A 15,076-nucleotide genomic window follows, 5' to 3' on the forward strand; every position below is an offset into this window, starting at 1 on the left:
TTTTTTTTTTTGAGACGGAGTCTTGCTCTGTAGCCCGGGCTGGAGTGCAGTGGCCGGATCTCAGCTCACTGCAAGCTCCGCCTCCCGGGTTTACGCCATTCTCCTGCCTCAGCCTCCTGAGTAGCTGGGACTACAGGCGCCCGCCACCTCGCCCGGCTAGTTTTTTGTATTTTTAGTAGAGACGGGGTTTCATGGTGTTAGCCAGGATGGTCTTGATCTCCTGACCTCGTGATCCGCCCGTCTCGGCCTCCCAAAGTGCTGGGATTACAGGCTTGAGCCACCGCGCCCGGCCGAGCAAATATATTCTTTAGGAAAGAAGATGAAATAGAGATTTTCTTTTTTCTTTACTTTTTTTTTTTTTTTTTAAATGAGGTGGAGTCTTGCTCTGTTGCCCAGGCTAGAGTGCAGTGGTGTGATCTCAGCTCACTGCAACCTCCACCTCCTGGTTCAAGCAGTTCTCCTGTCTGAGCCTCCCGAGGAGTAGCTGGGATTACAGGTGCGTGGTACCATGCCTGGCTACTTTTTTTGTATTTGTAGTAGAGAGGAGTTTCACCATGTTGGTCAGGATGGTCTCAAACTCCTGACCTCAGGTGATCCACCTGCTTCGGCTTCCCAAAGTGCTGGGATTAGAGGCATGAGCCACCATACCTGGCTGAAATAAAGACATTTTCAGAAGAAGGAAAGCTATAATAATTCCATTGCTAGTAGTCCTCCTGTAACAGAAAGCTAAAGGAAGTTCATGGGGATGGAAAATGATTGCAAAGAAGGAAGAGCAACCAAAATGACAAATCTCTGGATAAACCAAATAAATTTATATGTTTGTTAAAATATATGTAACTGCTGAAACAAAAACTTTATAACATCATCTGATGGGATTTTCAATGCATGTAGATGTAATACAGATGAAAACTGCATCCTCACCAAGGGGACAGTAAAAGAACCTACGTTGTAAGGTTTCTAAATTTCACTTGAAGTGGTAAAAATTCTAAGTAGGTTACAAAAAGTTTGGTATGTAATGATCATCTCTAGAGCAACCATTTTAAAAAACTATGCAAGGAGATATGTTTAAAAAGCCAGCATATAAAGTGGAATTTGGAAAAATAATTAATTCAAAATAAAGTCAGCAAGGAAAACAAGTGTAAAGAAAGTAAGAGACCAACAAGAAAAATTAATGATAAAATGGTACACTTAAATCCAGCTGTATCAAAAATCACAGTAGGCCAGTTGTGGTGGCTAATGTCCATAATCCCAACACTTTAGGAGGCTGAAGCAGGAAGATTACTTGAGGCCAGGAGTTCAAGATCAGACTGGGCAATGTAGTGAGGCCCTGTATCTGCATAAAATTTAAAATAAAAGAATTAGCCAACCATGGTAGTGCATGCCTGTAGTCCTGGCTACGCAGGAGGCTGACGTGGGAGGATCATTAGAGTCCAGTAGTTTGAGACTGCAGTGAGCTGTGATCATACCACTGTACTCCAGCCTGGACCACTGAGAAAGACCCTGTCCCTAAAAATAAAAATAAAAAACAATTACATTAAATGTAAATGGTCTAAATATGGCAACTAAAACACATAGATTGGAATTTTTTTTTTTTTTTTTTTTTGGATCGACTCTCACTCTCATGCAGGCTGGAGTGCAGTGGCATGATCCTGGCTCACTGCAACCTCCACCTCCCAGGTTCAAGTGATTCTCCTGCCTCAGCCTCCTGAGTAGCTGGGATTACAGGCATGTACCACCATGCCTGGCTAATTTTTTATTTCTTTTTATTAGAGATAGGGTTTCACCATTTTGCCCAGTCTGGTCTTGAACTCCTGTCCTCAACTGATCTGCTTGTCTTGGCCTCCTAAAGGACTGGAATTACAGGCATGAGCCACCGTGCCCGGCCAGATAGATTTTTTTTTAACCTAAATTATATGCTATCTGTACAAGCCATTTATGATACAATGGCACATGCAGGGTAAAAAGTAAAAGGTTGGAAAAAGATATTCCATGCAAACACTAAAAAGAAGAAAACGGGACAAAGCTGGATTGGTTATTTTGCTATCAGACAAAGCAAACTTCAGAACAATGAATATTACCTGTAATTTATTTTTTAATTAATTAATTTATGAGACAGGGTCTCATTGTATTGCCCAGGCCTAGAGTGCAGTGGCTATTCACAGGCACAGTCATGGCACACTACAGCCCTTGAACTTAGGCTCTTAACCCATCCTCCTGCCTCAGCCTCCTAGGTAGCTGAGCCTACAGGTGCTTGCCACTGCACCCAGTTCCCCTGTGATTTATTATTGCATTTCATAGACTGGATACCAAGCTCAGAGAGAGAGTAATCTGACCAAAGTCACACAGCTAGAAACTAAATTGGAATTTAAGGGAACACTTTCTAGCTATTAGGACTCTCTGAAAATGTATTCATGCAGTGCTTTGTTTTGATTTTGAGACAGTCTTGCTCTGTGGCCCAGGTGGAGTGCAGTGGTGTGATCATGGCTCACTGCAGCCTCAACTTCCTGGGCTCAAGCAATCCTCCCACCTTAGCCTCCTGATTAGCTGAGACTACAGGCACATGCCAACACACCTGGCTTGTTTTTTATTTTTTGTAGAGATGAGTCTCCTCCTGCCTCAGCCTCCCAAAGTGCTGGGATCACATGTGTGAACCACCATGCCTTGCCTTTATTCCTATTTAGATGTCAACAAAAGCAGTCCCAGACTCAAACTGGGGCCTGTGTCCCACATTCTAATTGTTATATTCTTTCCCCAGTGCAGCATGTACCCTTAACTTACAAAACCCTTGTTTTGTGCCAAAAAAGTAATTAGACTTATTTTTACCATAAAATTTCCAAACACTCAGAAGTAAAGGAAATAGTAGGATGAAAATCTATATACCCAGCTTACAAAGTCCTCCAAGTCAACACTATCAAGATTTGCCTCTTTTGCTTCCTCCATCCTTTAATTTCTTTGCTGGAGCATTTTAAAGCAAATATCAGACATATCCTTTCATGTCTCACACTTCGATATGCAGCTCTAAAAATAAGGACAGTGAAGAGGAATATTGTAAAATATATGAAAATATTGTGGTAATATTGTGACCAATATGTCATAAAAACTTAGCAAACTGATGCAGGAACAGAAAACCAAATACCACATGCTCTTATAAATATGGGAGCTAAATGATGAGACACATGGACACAGACTGGGGAACACCACACTGGGACTTTTGGAGGGTGGAGGGTGGAAGGAGGTAGAGGATCAGGAGAAATAATGAATGGGTACTAGGATTAATACCTGGGTGATGAAATAATCTGTACAACAAACCCCTATAACACAGTTTACCTATATAACAAACCTGCACTTGGACCCCTGAAGTTAAAAGTCAAAAAAAAAAAAAAAAAGACACAAACCTGCACTTGGACCCCTGAAGTTAAAAGTTAAAAAAAAAAAAAAAAAGATAGCTGGGCACAGTGGCTCATGCCTGTAATACCAGCACTTTGGGAGGCCAAGGTGGGGTGGATCACTTGAGGTCAGAAGGTCGAGACCAGCCTGGCCAACGTGGTGAAACCCTGTCTCTAATAAAAATGCAAAAATTAGCCAGGCGTGGTGGTGCATACCTGTAATCCCAGTTACTCAGGAGGCTGAGGCAGGAGAATCACTTGAACCCGGGAGGTGGAGGTTGCAGTGAGCCGAGATCGTGCCACTGCACTCCAGCCTGGGACAACAAAGTGAGACTTCATCTAAAGAAAAAGAAAAAAAAGTTTTTTAAAGAAGACTTGTACTGCAATCAATACCATCAAGAAACTGAAAAGACAATCTGCACAATGGGAGAATATATTGCAAATATTTGCAAATTATCTGTTAATTTGTATTGAGACTATACAAAGAATTCTCACAGTTGAAATGAGCACAGGATTTGAGAAGACATTTCTCCAAAGGAAATATATAAATGACCGATAAGCACCTGAAAATAGGCTCAACATTATTAGTAGGGAAATGCAAATCAAGATAATGAGGTAGTACTTCATATCTACTAGGATTATAATTAAAAACAACACATAATAACAAGGAGTACTGGTGAGGACGGGGGGAAACTGGAATCTTCATACACTGCTGGTAGGAATGAAAGATGGTACAGCTGCTTTGCAAAACTGGCAGTTCCTCACACAGTTAAACAGAGTTACTATATGAACAAGTTAGTTCCACTCCTAGGTATGTACACAGATATGTACGCAGAAATGTGTTCATATACGTCCACGCAAAACTTGTCAATAAATGTTCATAGCAGCATTATTCATAAAAGACAAAATGTGGAAACAACCCGAATGTCCATCAGCTGTTGAATGGACACACATAAAATGTGGTATATACAAACTGGAATTTATTCCAACATAAGAAGGAAGAAAGTACTGACACATGCTAAAACATGGATGAATTTTGAAAACATGCCAAGTGAAAGAAGCCAGATACAAAGATCATACATACAGTCTGTGATTCTATTTACATCAAATTCCAGAATAGGCAAATTCATGAGACAGAAAGTAGATGAATTGTTGCCTGGGGGTAGGAAGGGGGCAAATGGAGAGTGATTGCTTTGGAGTGATGAAAAATATTTTATCTGAAAGGCTGGGCAAGAATCGCTCCCCTTTGTATTATGTGTCAGGTGATGATAGTTATCCTAACTCTACCACTGGCAGATTGAGTTTTTTGGTCACAGAAGCCGAAAATGGCAGAGCTTTGTTGCTAATTCTGATCACTAGTTTGGCATCAGAAAGTAATGAGTTAAGGAGGGCTAGAAAGACAGTGGATGGGAGAACCCAGTTGCTGGGAGCGTTTTCTGAGTGAACACTGGTAGAGAGACAGAAGGGGAGAAGAAAACTTCAGGTTATCTGCTCGATAACTGTACAAAAACTTTTTTTTTTTTTTTTCCTGACAGTCAACCTCTATCGCCCAGGCTGGAGTGCAGTGGTGCGATCTCGGATCACCTCCACCTCTCTGGTTCAAGCCATTCTTGTGCCTCAGCCTCGCTAGTAGCTGGGATTACAGGCGCGCACCACCATGCCCGGATAATTTTTAAAATTTTCAGTAAGGACGGGTTTTCACCATGTTGGCCAGGATGGTCTCGAATTCCTGACCTCAAGTGATCCGCCCACGTCGGCCTCCCAAAGTGCTGGGAGTACAGGCGTAAGCCACCGTGCCCGGCCAGAAACACTGATTTTTATCAGTAATGATTCCACACCCTTTTAGGATATTACTAACATTTAAAAGAAAATATATCCAACTTTTGAAATTCGTGCTCCACTCCAGCAACTGCTTTCAATCGGAGTTCCATCCTCCGCCGCAGTATTCCCTAACGCAGCGTTATCTTCAGAGCTACCACCTGCTTCCGAAACCTTTCGGAGGAGCGCTTGGCCAACACCTGCCCGGCGGAGCGGCCCGAAGGCGAACCTCGAACGCCAGCCTCTGCGCCTGCGTGCCGCGGCTCCATTTGGTTCCGCTTCGCTGGCCCCCGCCTTGCTCTTCCCCTGCCCGAGGCCTGTGGTTTGTGGAGTCGAATTTCCGTGCCGCCAGTGCCCGGTTAGCAGGGGCGCCAGCCGGTGGGCGCCTGCGCGGACGGCGGGCGTCATCACCATGGCAGCATCCGCTGGAGGCCCAGGTAAGCGCCAAGCACGCGGCCTCTGCCTGGAGGTGGGGCGCTTTGAGAGGCTCCGCCGGCGGCACCCTCCTTTTGTGGGCTCCCGCGGTCCTCCTTGCTAGGGACCTAGGAGCGCGCCGCGCAGTACCGGGCGGCTGGGCTTGAAGCCCGCTCCGCACTCGGGGCGCGCCCCCGATCGCCTGCCGACGACCTTGGTTTGCCGGGTGGGCGTTAAGGGACAGGCGTTAGGGGGAGGTCGGAGAATGGCAGTCAGTGTCTTTTGAGGTCTTGGTTGGAAGGAAAGGAATGTGACGTTTCCCTAATTCCTTAATTTCCGCAGACCGCATGGGGGCGGTCTGGGTCAGTCGGTTCCTCTTTTGGAAACTGGGGGAGGCTTGGGAATGCGGACGGCGGGCCAGGCCCGGCGTAGTCCGGCTGCTGAGCGCGCGGCCTGGAAACCTGGCAGAGTGCGGCTCGCTTGTTTCCCCTTGGAGTCAAGTGCTTCAACTTGCGGAACAGTAGTTCCACTCTTGAACGTTACAGTATCTTTTCTGTAAACTGAAGTAGTGGCATGAGACAACCTCAGTGACGCGTTCTTTCTTCAGTTTAGATTTTTTCCCTAATTGTAAAAATAATACACGCTTTCACCATTCTGACTAGCGGGCTGTATAAATACGGATTCTCTTCTAAATCGATGCACGGTTTACAGAATCTTGGAATAACACGTGTGTGTAAGCGAAAAATGTCCAGGTTCTGATAAATGCCATTATAGAACATTTATAAAGTATATTAGTATAGAGAAGTAGGAAAAAAAAATTCCCCAAATGCTGATACCCACAGGCACCACTACTAACTTTTTGTTATTTTCTAACAACCCTGACTCTTAAAAATAGAGTTAAGGTCATGGTAAACATAATTTTTAAAATCCTGCCTCTTATAGTATTCCATGTCACCAAGGTTTTTATAAACATAATTTTGAATGACTGAATTGTTTTACACAATTATATTGTATACAATACAGTTATATTGTAATTAACCAGTCTCCTAATGTTGAACATTAGTCAGTTGTTTCCTGTTTAGTTTTGTTATAATTCATTCTGTAATAAACATTTTTGCATTGTTCTTCCTCAGTTATGTTTTTGGTTTGTTTTTATCCTGGACATGATTCTTGTAACTGAAATTACTGGGTCAAAGGATGTGAACTTTTTTTTCTCTTTTTTAAGACCTGTGCTAAACCTCCATAGAACATTTTCTTCAGACCAGAGTTTTCCATTTTTAACTCTTGGGTTCTTTACTTCTCAGTATAAATCCTTTTAAAGCCTGGTTTTCCTAAGAATCCAAACAAATCTGGGACAAAGCCCACACTCAAGACTTACACCATTCTCACTCACAGGCTGTATAAATCCAGGTTCTCTTCTGAATCGATGCAAGGTTTACGGAATCTTGGGGAAAAAAATGTGTGCATAAGTGAAAAACGCCCAATTCCTGACAAATACCATTTTTTAAAAAACAAATTTTCGGGCTGGGCACGGTGACTCACGCCTGTAATCCCAGCACTTTGGGAGGCCGAGGCGGGCGGATCACGAGGTCAGGAGATCAAGACCATCCTGGCTAACACGGTGAAACCCCGTCTCTACTAAAAATACAAAATAATTAGCCGGGCGTGATGGCGGGCGCCTGTAGTCCCAGCTACTCGGGAGGCTGAGGCAGGAGAATGGCGTGAACCCGGGAGGCGGAGCTTGCAGTGATTCGAGATCCTGCCACTGCACTCCAGCCTGGGCGACAGAGAGAGACTCTGTCTCAAAACAAAAACAAAAACAAAAAAACAAATTTTCTTCTCATTACCGAGTTGTTGATAAAACTAATTCTTAACCAGATTCTTCTGTTATATGTCATTTTTCCCCCTTACTTAAAAAAAAAAAATACATTCTTAACATAAAAGAGTTAAAAAGGCACAATAGGATGTATAGTGAAAAGTTCCCTCCTGGTCGGGCGTGGTGTTTTACGCCTGTAATCTGAACACTTTGAAAGGCTTGAGCCCTGGAGTTTGGATCAGCCTGGGCAACACAGGGAGGACTTGTCTCTACAAAAAATACAAATAAATTAGCCAGGTATGGTGGTGGCACATGCCTGTGGACCCAGCCACTCAGGAAGAGACTGAGGTGGGAGAATCGCTTGAGCCTGAGAGAGGCTGCAGTGAGCCAAGAACATGCCAGCCTGGGCAACAGAGCCAGAGCCTTAAAAAAAAAATTAATAGCCGGGCGCGGTGGCTCAAGCCTGTAATCCCAGCACTTTGGGAGGCTGAGACTGGTGGATCACAAGGTCAGGAGATCGAGACCATCCTGGCTAACCCGGTGAAACCCCGTCTCTACTAAAAAATACAAAAAAAAAACTAGCCGGGCGAGGTGGCGGGCGCCTGTAGTCCCAGCTACTCGGGAGGCTGAGGCAGGAGAATGGCGTGAACCCGGGAGGCGGAGCTTGCAGTGAGCTGAGATCCGGCCACTGCACTCCAAGCCTGGGTGACAGAGCGAGACCCCGTCTCAACAAACAAAAAAAAAAAAAAAAAAAAAATTAATAAATTAAAAAAAATCCTTACTGATGTATAATTTGCATACTATTAATATACAATTTATTCATTTAAAGAGTATAATTCAGTGATTTTAGCTTATTTGTTTGATTTTAGCTTATTCACAGACTTGTGCAACAATTGCCACAATTTTAAAACATCTTCACCTTACAAAAAGAAACACTTCCCCATGCCCCATCCTTTAAACCCAGAGCCACTATTCTTCTACTTTCTATCTCTTTGAATTTGCCTATTCTGGATGTTTCATATAAGTGGAATCACCCAACATAGACCCTCTTATGTCTGGCTGCTTCCGCTTGTCATAGTGTTTTCAAGATTCATCCATCTTGTAGCATGTTTCAGTACTTCTTTCCTTTTTATGGCCAGAAAAGGAATTGCATGAAACACCACATTTTGTTTATCCACTCAGTTGATGGACATTTGAGTTGTTTCCATCTTTTGGGTATAGTGAATAATGCTACTGTGAACATGCGTGTACAAGTGTTTGTGTGGACATATGGTACACTGTCTTTAATGGTAAGTCAATTCTCGTAGTTGCTTTTGGAAACTGGAAGGAACCTTAACGATTGTCTCATGCAGGGGTCAGCAAATAGCAAACTTTCTTTTTTAATTTTATTTTTAATTGACAAATAATAACTGTATATTTGTGAGGTATAATGTGATGTTACGATACATGTATACATGTTAGAATGATTAAGTCAGGCTAATTAATATATCCATCACCTCATATACTTATCATTTCTTTGTAATGAGAGCATTTAAAGTCTACTCATTTAGGAATTTCAAAATATATAATACACTATTATTAGTTGAGACAGGGTCTTGCTCTGTCACCCAGGCTGGAGTGCAGTGGTGTAGTCATGGCTCACTACAGCCTTGACTCCCTGGGCTCAAGTGATCCTCCTGCCTCAGCCTCCTGAGTAGCAGGGACTACAGGCACACACCACCATGCCCGGGTTATTATTATTTTATTTAGTAGTAGAGACAAGGTCTTGCTTCATGCCCAGGCTGGTCTCGAACTCCTGAGCTTAAGCAGTCCTTCCGCCTCGACCTCCCAAAGTGCTGGAGTTACAGTTGTGAGCCAGCATGCCCAGAGTTATTAACTATAGTCACCATGCTGTGCAATAGATCTTGGGAACTTATTCCTCCTGTCTAACCAGAACTTTGTACCCTTTGACATATTCCCCTCCCATCCAATTGCCCCGGCTGCATCCCTAGCCTCTGGTAACCACCACTCTACTTTCTACTCCTGTAAGCTCTACTTTTTGAAATTCCACATGTAAGACTGCATGTAAGACTATGCAGTGTTTTTCTTTCCATACCTGGCTCATTTCATTTAGCATACTGTTCTCCAGGTTTCTTCATTTGTCACAGATGACAGAATTTTCTTCTTTTTAAAGGCTGAATAGTACTCCATTGTGTATCTCTGCCACATTTTCTTTATCCATTTACCCACTGATGGCTCTTAGCTTGTTTCCATATCTTGGTGGTCAGCAAACTTTTTCTGTAAAGAGCCAGATATTAAATTTTGGGCTTTGCAGGGCATACATTTCTGTTCCAACTAATCAACTCTGCTATGGTAGCTGGAAAACAGCCACAGGTTGCACGGGAAAGGAGGTTGGGATAAATGGAGCACAGAGGTTTGGAGCAGCAACACTGTGATTCCATGTGATATTGTAGTGGTAAATACATGCCATTGTACAAGCATCCCTTGTTTTATTGTACTTCACTTTATTACACTTTGAAGATAATACTTTTTTTTTTTTTTTTTTTACAAATTGAAGGTTTGTGGCAACCTTGTATTGAGCAAGTCTATTGGTGCCGTATTTTTCAATAGCATGTGTTCACTTTGTGTCTGTCACATTTGGGGAATTCTTGCAATATTTCAAATTTAAAAATTATTATATTTTAAAAATTATTATATTTATTATGGTGATCTGTGATCAGTGATCTTTAAATGCCACAGTAATAATTGTTTTGGGGCACCACAAAGTCAAACTGAATCTGTAAATGTGGCGTGTGAGCCTTGCCGGCTTGGGCAGTGCATGCTGACCGGCTTGGCGAGGATAAAAACTAAATACATAAATATGGTGTGTGTTCAGACTGCTTCGCCAGCCAGCCATATTCCTGTCTCTCTCCCTCTCCTAGGGTCTTACTATTCCCTGAGACACAACAGTATTGAAATTAGGCTGGTTAATAACCATAGAATGGGCTCTAAGTGTTCACATGAAAGGAAGAGTCACCTGTTCCTCACTTAAAATTGAAAGCTAGAGGGCTGGGCACAGTGGCTGTAATCCCAGCACTCTGGGAGGCTGAGGTCATCACATGAAGCCAGCAGTTCAAGACCAGCCTGGGCAATGTACCAAGACCTTGTCTCTACAAAAAATTTTAAAAATTAGCTGGCCATGGTGGTACGCACCTGTAGTCCTAGCTACTTGGGATGCCGAGGCAGGAGGATCACTTGAGCCCATGAATTTCAGATTACAGTGAGCTATGATTGCACCACTACACTCCAGCCTGGGCAACAGAGTGAGACTTGTCTCTGAAAAAAAACAGAAACAAAATCAAAAGCTAGAAATGATTAAGCTTAGCGTGAAAAACATTTTGAAAGCTGAGAGAGGCCTCTTGTGACAAACAGCTAAGTTGTCAATGCAAAGGAAAAGCTCTTGAAGAAAATTAGAAGTGCCACTCCATGGAAAACACAAATTATAAGAAAGCAAAACAGCCCTATTGCTGATATGGAGAAAGTCTGAGCGGTCTGGATAGGTCAAACCAGCCACAACATTCCCGTAAGCCAAAGCCTAATCCAGAGTAAGGCCCTAACTCTCTTCAATTCTGTGAAGACTGTGAGAAGTACAGAAGCTACAGAAGGGGAGCTGGAGATTCGCAGAGGTTGGTTCATGAGGTTTAAGGGAAAAAGCTGTTTCTACAACAAAAAATTTCGAGGTGAAGCAGCAGGTGCTGATAGGGAAGCTACAGCAAGTGATCCAGAAAATCTAGCTAAGATCATTGATGAAAGTAGCTATACTAACAGTAGATCACTTTCTTTCTTTCTTTCTTTTCTTTCTTTCTTTCTTTCTTTCTTTCTTTCTTTCTTTCTTTCTTTCTTTCTTTCTTTCTTTCTTTCTTTCTTTCTTTCTTTCTTTCTTTCTTTCAAGACAGGGTCTCCTTCTGTAACACAGACTGGAGTACAGTGGCACGATCATGGCTCATTGCAGCCTTGATCTCCTGAGCTCAATCGATCCTCCCACTTCAGCCCCCCAAGTAGCTGGAACTATAGGCACATACCACTACAGCCTACTAATTTTTGTATTTTTTGTAGAGATGGGATTTCGTCATGTTGCCCCAGCTGGTCTTGAACTCCTGGGCTCAAGTGATCCTCCCACCTCAGCCTCCCAAAGTGCTGGGACTACAAGCATGAGCCACTGTGCAGGGCCAACAATAGATTTTCAGTGTAAATAAAATAGCCTTCTGTTGTAAGAAGATGCCATTAGAACTTTGATTGCTGGAGGGAAAAAGCCAATATTTGGCTTAAAAGCTTCAAAAGACAGGCTGACTTTCTTGTTAGGGCTAATGCAGCTGATGACTTTAAGTGGAAGCCAGTGCTCATTTACTATACTGAAAATCACAGGGTACTTAAGAATTATGCTACATCTACTTCTCTGCCTGTGCTCTAGAAATGTAACAACAAAGCCTGGATGACAGCACATCTGTTTATAGCATGATTTACAGAATATTTTAAGCCCACTGTGGAGACCCACTGCTCAGGAAAAAAAAGATTTCTTTCAAGGTGTTACTGTTCATTGACAAGGCACCTGGTCACCCAAGAGCTCTGATGGAGATATGCAAAGAGATTGATGTTGTTTTCCTGCATGCTTGCGTCTATTCTGCAGCCCGTGGATCAAAGGGTAATCTTGACTTTCACATCTTATTATTTGAGAAATGTTTTGTAAATCAGTAGCTGCCATAGATAGTGATTTCTCTGATGAATGTGGGCAAAGAATCATCATCCTAGATTCCATCAAGAAGATTTGTGATTAATGGGAGAAAGTAAAGATATCAACTTTAACAGGAGTTTGGAAGAAGTTGATTCCAACTCTCATGAGTGACTTTGAGGGATTCAAGACTTCAGTAGAGGATGTAACTGCAAATGTGATAGAAATAGCAAGAGAAGGTGGGGCACAGTGGCTCACACCTGTAATCCCAGTACTTTGGGAGGCCGAGGCAGGTGGATCATGAGGTCAGGAGATGGAGACCATCCTGGCTAACACAGTGAAACCCAGTCTCTACTAAAAATACAAAAAATTAGCCGGGCATGGTGGCAGGTGCCTGTAGTCCCAGCTACTCGGGAGGCTGAGGCAGGAGAATGGCGTGAACCCAGGAGGTGGAGCTTGCAGCGAACCGAGATAGCACCACTACACTCCAGCCTGGGCGAAAGAGCGAGACTCTGTCTCAAAAAAAAAAAAAAGAAATAGCAAGAGAACTAGAATTAGAAAGGAGCCTGAAGATGTGACTATATTATTGCAATTTTATGATAAGACTTTAATGAACTAGGAGTTCCTTCTTATGTATGAACAAAGACAGTAGTTTCTTGAGATGTAATCTACTTCTGGTGAAGATGCTGTGAACATTGTTGAAATGACCACAGAGGATAAAGAATATTACATACACTTAGTTGTTAAAGCAGCAGCAGAGTTTGAGAGAATTGACTGTCATTTTGTAAGTTCTCCTGTGGGTAAAATGCTATCAAACAGGACTGTGTGCTACAGAGAGATCTTTCATGAAAGGAAGAATCCACTGATATCAATAGCTTCGTTGTCTTATTTTAAGAAATTGTCACAGCCACCACAGCCTTCAGCAACCACCACCCTGATTGGTCAGTAGCCATCAACATTGAGGCAAGACCCTCCACCAGTCAAAAGATTACAGCTAGCAGAAGGCTCAGATGATTGTTGCCACTTTTTAGCAATAAAGTGTTTTAAAATCAAGGTATGCACATTGTTTTTAGACATAATGCTATTGTACACCTAATAGGCTACAGTGTAACAGTGTAAACATAACTGTTATACATACTGGGAAACTAAAAATTGTGTGACTTGCTTTATTGTGATACTCACTTTATTCCAGTGGCCCATAACTGAACCTGCTATCTCAGATATACACCTAGACATCTGTCAAAACCTATAAAATGTATGACACCAAGAGTGAATTCTAATGTAAACTATGGACTTTAGTTAATAACAAAATGTCAGTATTGGCTCATCTAGTCTAACAGACATACCACACTAATGCAAAATGTTAAAAATTGGGGATATTTAAATAAAAGCAATTTTGTAATTTCCAAAAAAACAAGAACTGGGGAAATTGAGGGAAGAGTGGGGATGATATGGGAACTTTGCTCTTTTTGCTAATTTTTTTTTTTTTTTTTTTTTTTTTTTTTTGAGACGGAGTCTTGCTTTGTCACCCAGGCTGGAGTGCAGTGGCATGATCTCGGCTCACTGCAACCTCTGCCTCCTGGATTTGAGCTATTACCCTGCCTCAGCCTCCTGAGTAGCTGGGACTACAGACGTGAGCCACCACACCCTGCTAATTTGTGTATTTCTAGTAGAGAAGGGGTTTCACCATATTGGCCAGGCTGGTCTTGAACTCCTGACCTCAGATGATCTGCCCACCTCGACCGACCAAAGTGCTGGGATTACAGGCATGAGCTACCATGCCCAGCCTAATTTTTTTCTGTAAATGAAAACTGCTTAAAAGGCCAGGCATGGTGGCTCACACCTGTAATCTCAGCACTTTGGGAGACTGAGGGTGGCTGACTGCTTGAGGCCAGGAGTTTGAGACCAGCCTAGCCAACATGGTGAAACACCATTTCTACTAAAAATACAAAAAGTAGCCAATGTGATGGCGCATGCATGCCGGTAATCTCAGCTGCTCGGAAGGCTGAAGCACAAGAATCACTTGAACGCAGGAGGCGGAGATTGCAGTGAGCTGAGATCATCCCCCTGCACTCCAGCCTGAGTGACAGAGCAAGACTGTCTCAAAATAAATAGATAAATAAATAAACTGCTCAAAAACTCAATCTTAAAAAAGTTGCAACTATTTTTGCCTTTCTCTTGGTCCTGTTTTCAGAGTTCCAGCCTGTTTAAATAATAATACTAAGACCCTAGATCATAGGTAATTGGATCCTCTTTTAAGTTTTAAGATATATACAGTTGTGGCTTAAATACAAACTAACAATTTCACTTAGTAAAAGGGTAAGGAAAACTTTTTACTTTAAATGTTTTTAAATTCTAGAGTCCTGATATTTTATTATTACTTTGTAGGTTGCCTTTATAAAAATTCTGAATGCAGTATGTGTAGTTGAAAAGTGCTTTGGAAATATCCAATATGAACCATTAGCCAACATTTAGGTTTTTCTGGTAACGTCATGCTTATCAGATCTCTGAATCATTTGGTGTATCTCAAAACCTTCTTTTTTTTTTTTTTTTTTTTGAGACAGAGTCTTGGTCTGTCGCCCAGGTTGGAGTGCAGTGGCTGGATCTCAGCTCACTGCAAGCTCCGCCTCCCGAGTTCACGCCATTCTCCTGCCTCAGCCTCCCGAGTAGCTGGGACTACAGGCGTCCGCCACCTCGCCTGGCTAGTTTTTTGTATTTTTTTAGTAGAGACGGGGTTTCACTGTGTTAGCCAGGATGGTCTCAATCTCCTGACCTCGTGATCCGCCCATCTCGGCCTCCCAAAGTGCTGGGAAAACCTTCATTTTTAACAGCCACATTAGTCATATATTCTATCATGCATATGTACTGATTTAATTATTTTCCTATTGTCAGACATTTGTTATAGCCGATCGATAATGTGCCTTCTAAAATGGC

The 15,076-nt window shown here is 42.5% G+C and overlaps 1 protein-coding gene and 1 long non-coding RNA gene across 9 annotated transcripts in view; one reads left to right on the top strand and one right to left on the bottom strand.

Moving 5' to 3' along the window:
• Positions 1–2,925: 2,925 nt before the first annotated feature.
• Positions 2,926–5,402, bottom strand: LOC135971319 (uncharacterized). 2 transcript variants are annotated; one of them, XR_012413789.1, is made up of 3 exons: positions 5,268–5,402; positions 3,603–3,725; positions 2,926–3,018 (listed from the first exon to the last, which is right to left on the bottom strand). It is a non-coding gene; the product is annotated as an uncharacterized lncRNA (long non-coding RNA). The 2 variants fall into 2 exon arrangements; XR_010587426.2 differs by having other exon boundaries at positions 5,245–5,372.
• A 63-nt stretch (positions 5,403–5,465) lies between these two features.
• FAM151B (family with sequence similarity 151 member B) overlaps positions 5,466–15,076 on the top strand; it is a 50,786-nt gene continuing 41,175 nt past the window's right edge. For 4 of the 7 annotated variants that reach the window (XM_073993708.1, XM_073993707.1, XM_005557275.4 and 1 more), the window contains exon 1: positions 5,466–5,641. Coding sequence is in view for 6 of the 7 variants with exons in the window: in XM_073993707.1 (XP_073849808.1) it covers positions 5,617–5,641 (25 nt within the window). In the remaining variant the exon portion in view is untranslated. Of the gene's footprint in view, positions 5,642–11,884; positions 12,116–15,076 lie in introns of all 7 variants that reach the window. The other 3 variants (XM_015451642.3, XM_073993709.1, XM_045393946.3) reach the window with 1 other exon arrangement.

The sequence above is a fragment of the Macaca fascicularis genome, chromosome 6, assembly GCF_037993035.2.
Source record: "Macaca fascicularis isolate 582-1 chromosome 6, T2T-MFA8v1.1".
NCBI classification, from domain to species: Eukaryota; Metazoa; Chordata; class Mammalia; order Primates; family Cercopithecidae; genus Macaca; species Macaca fascicularis.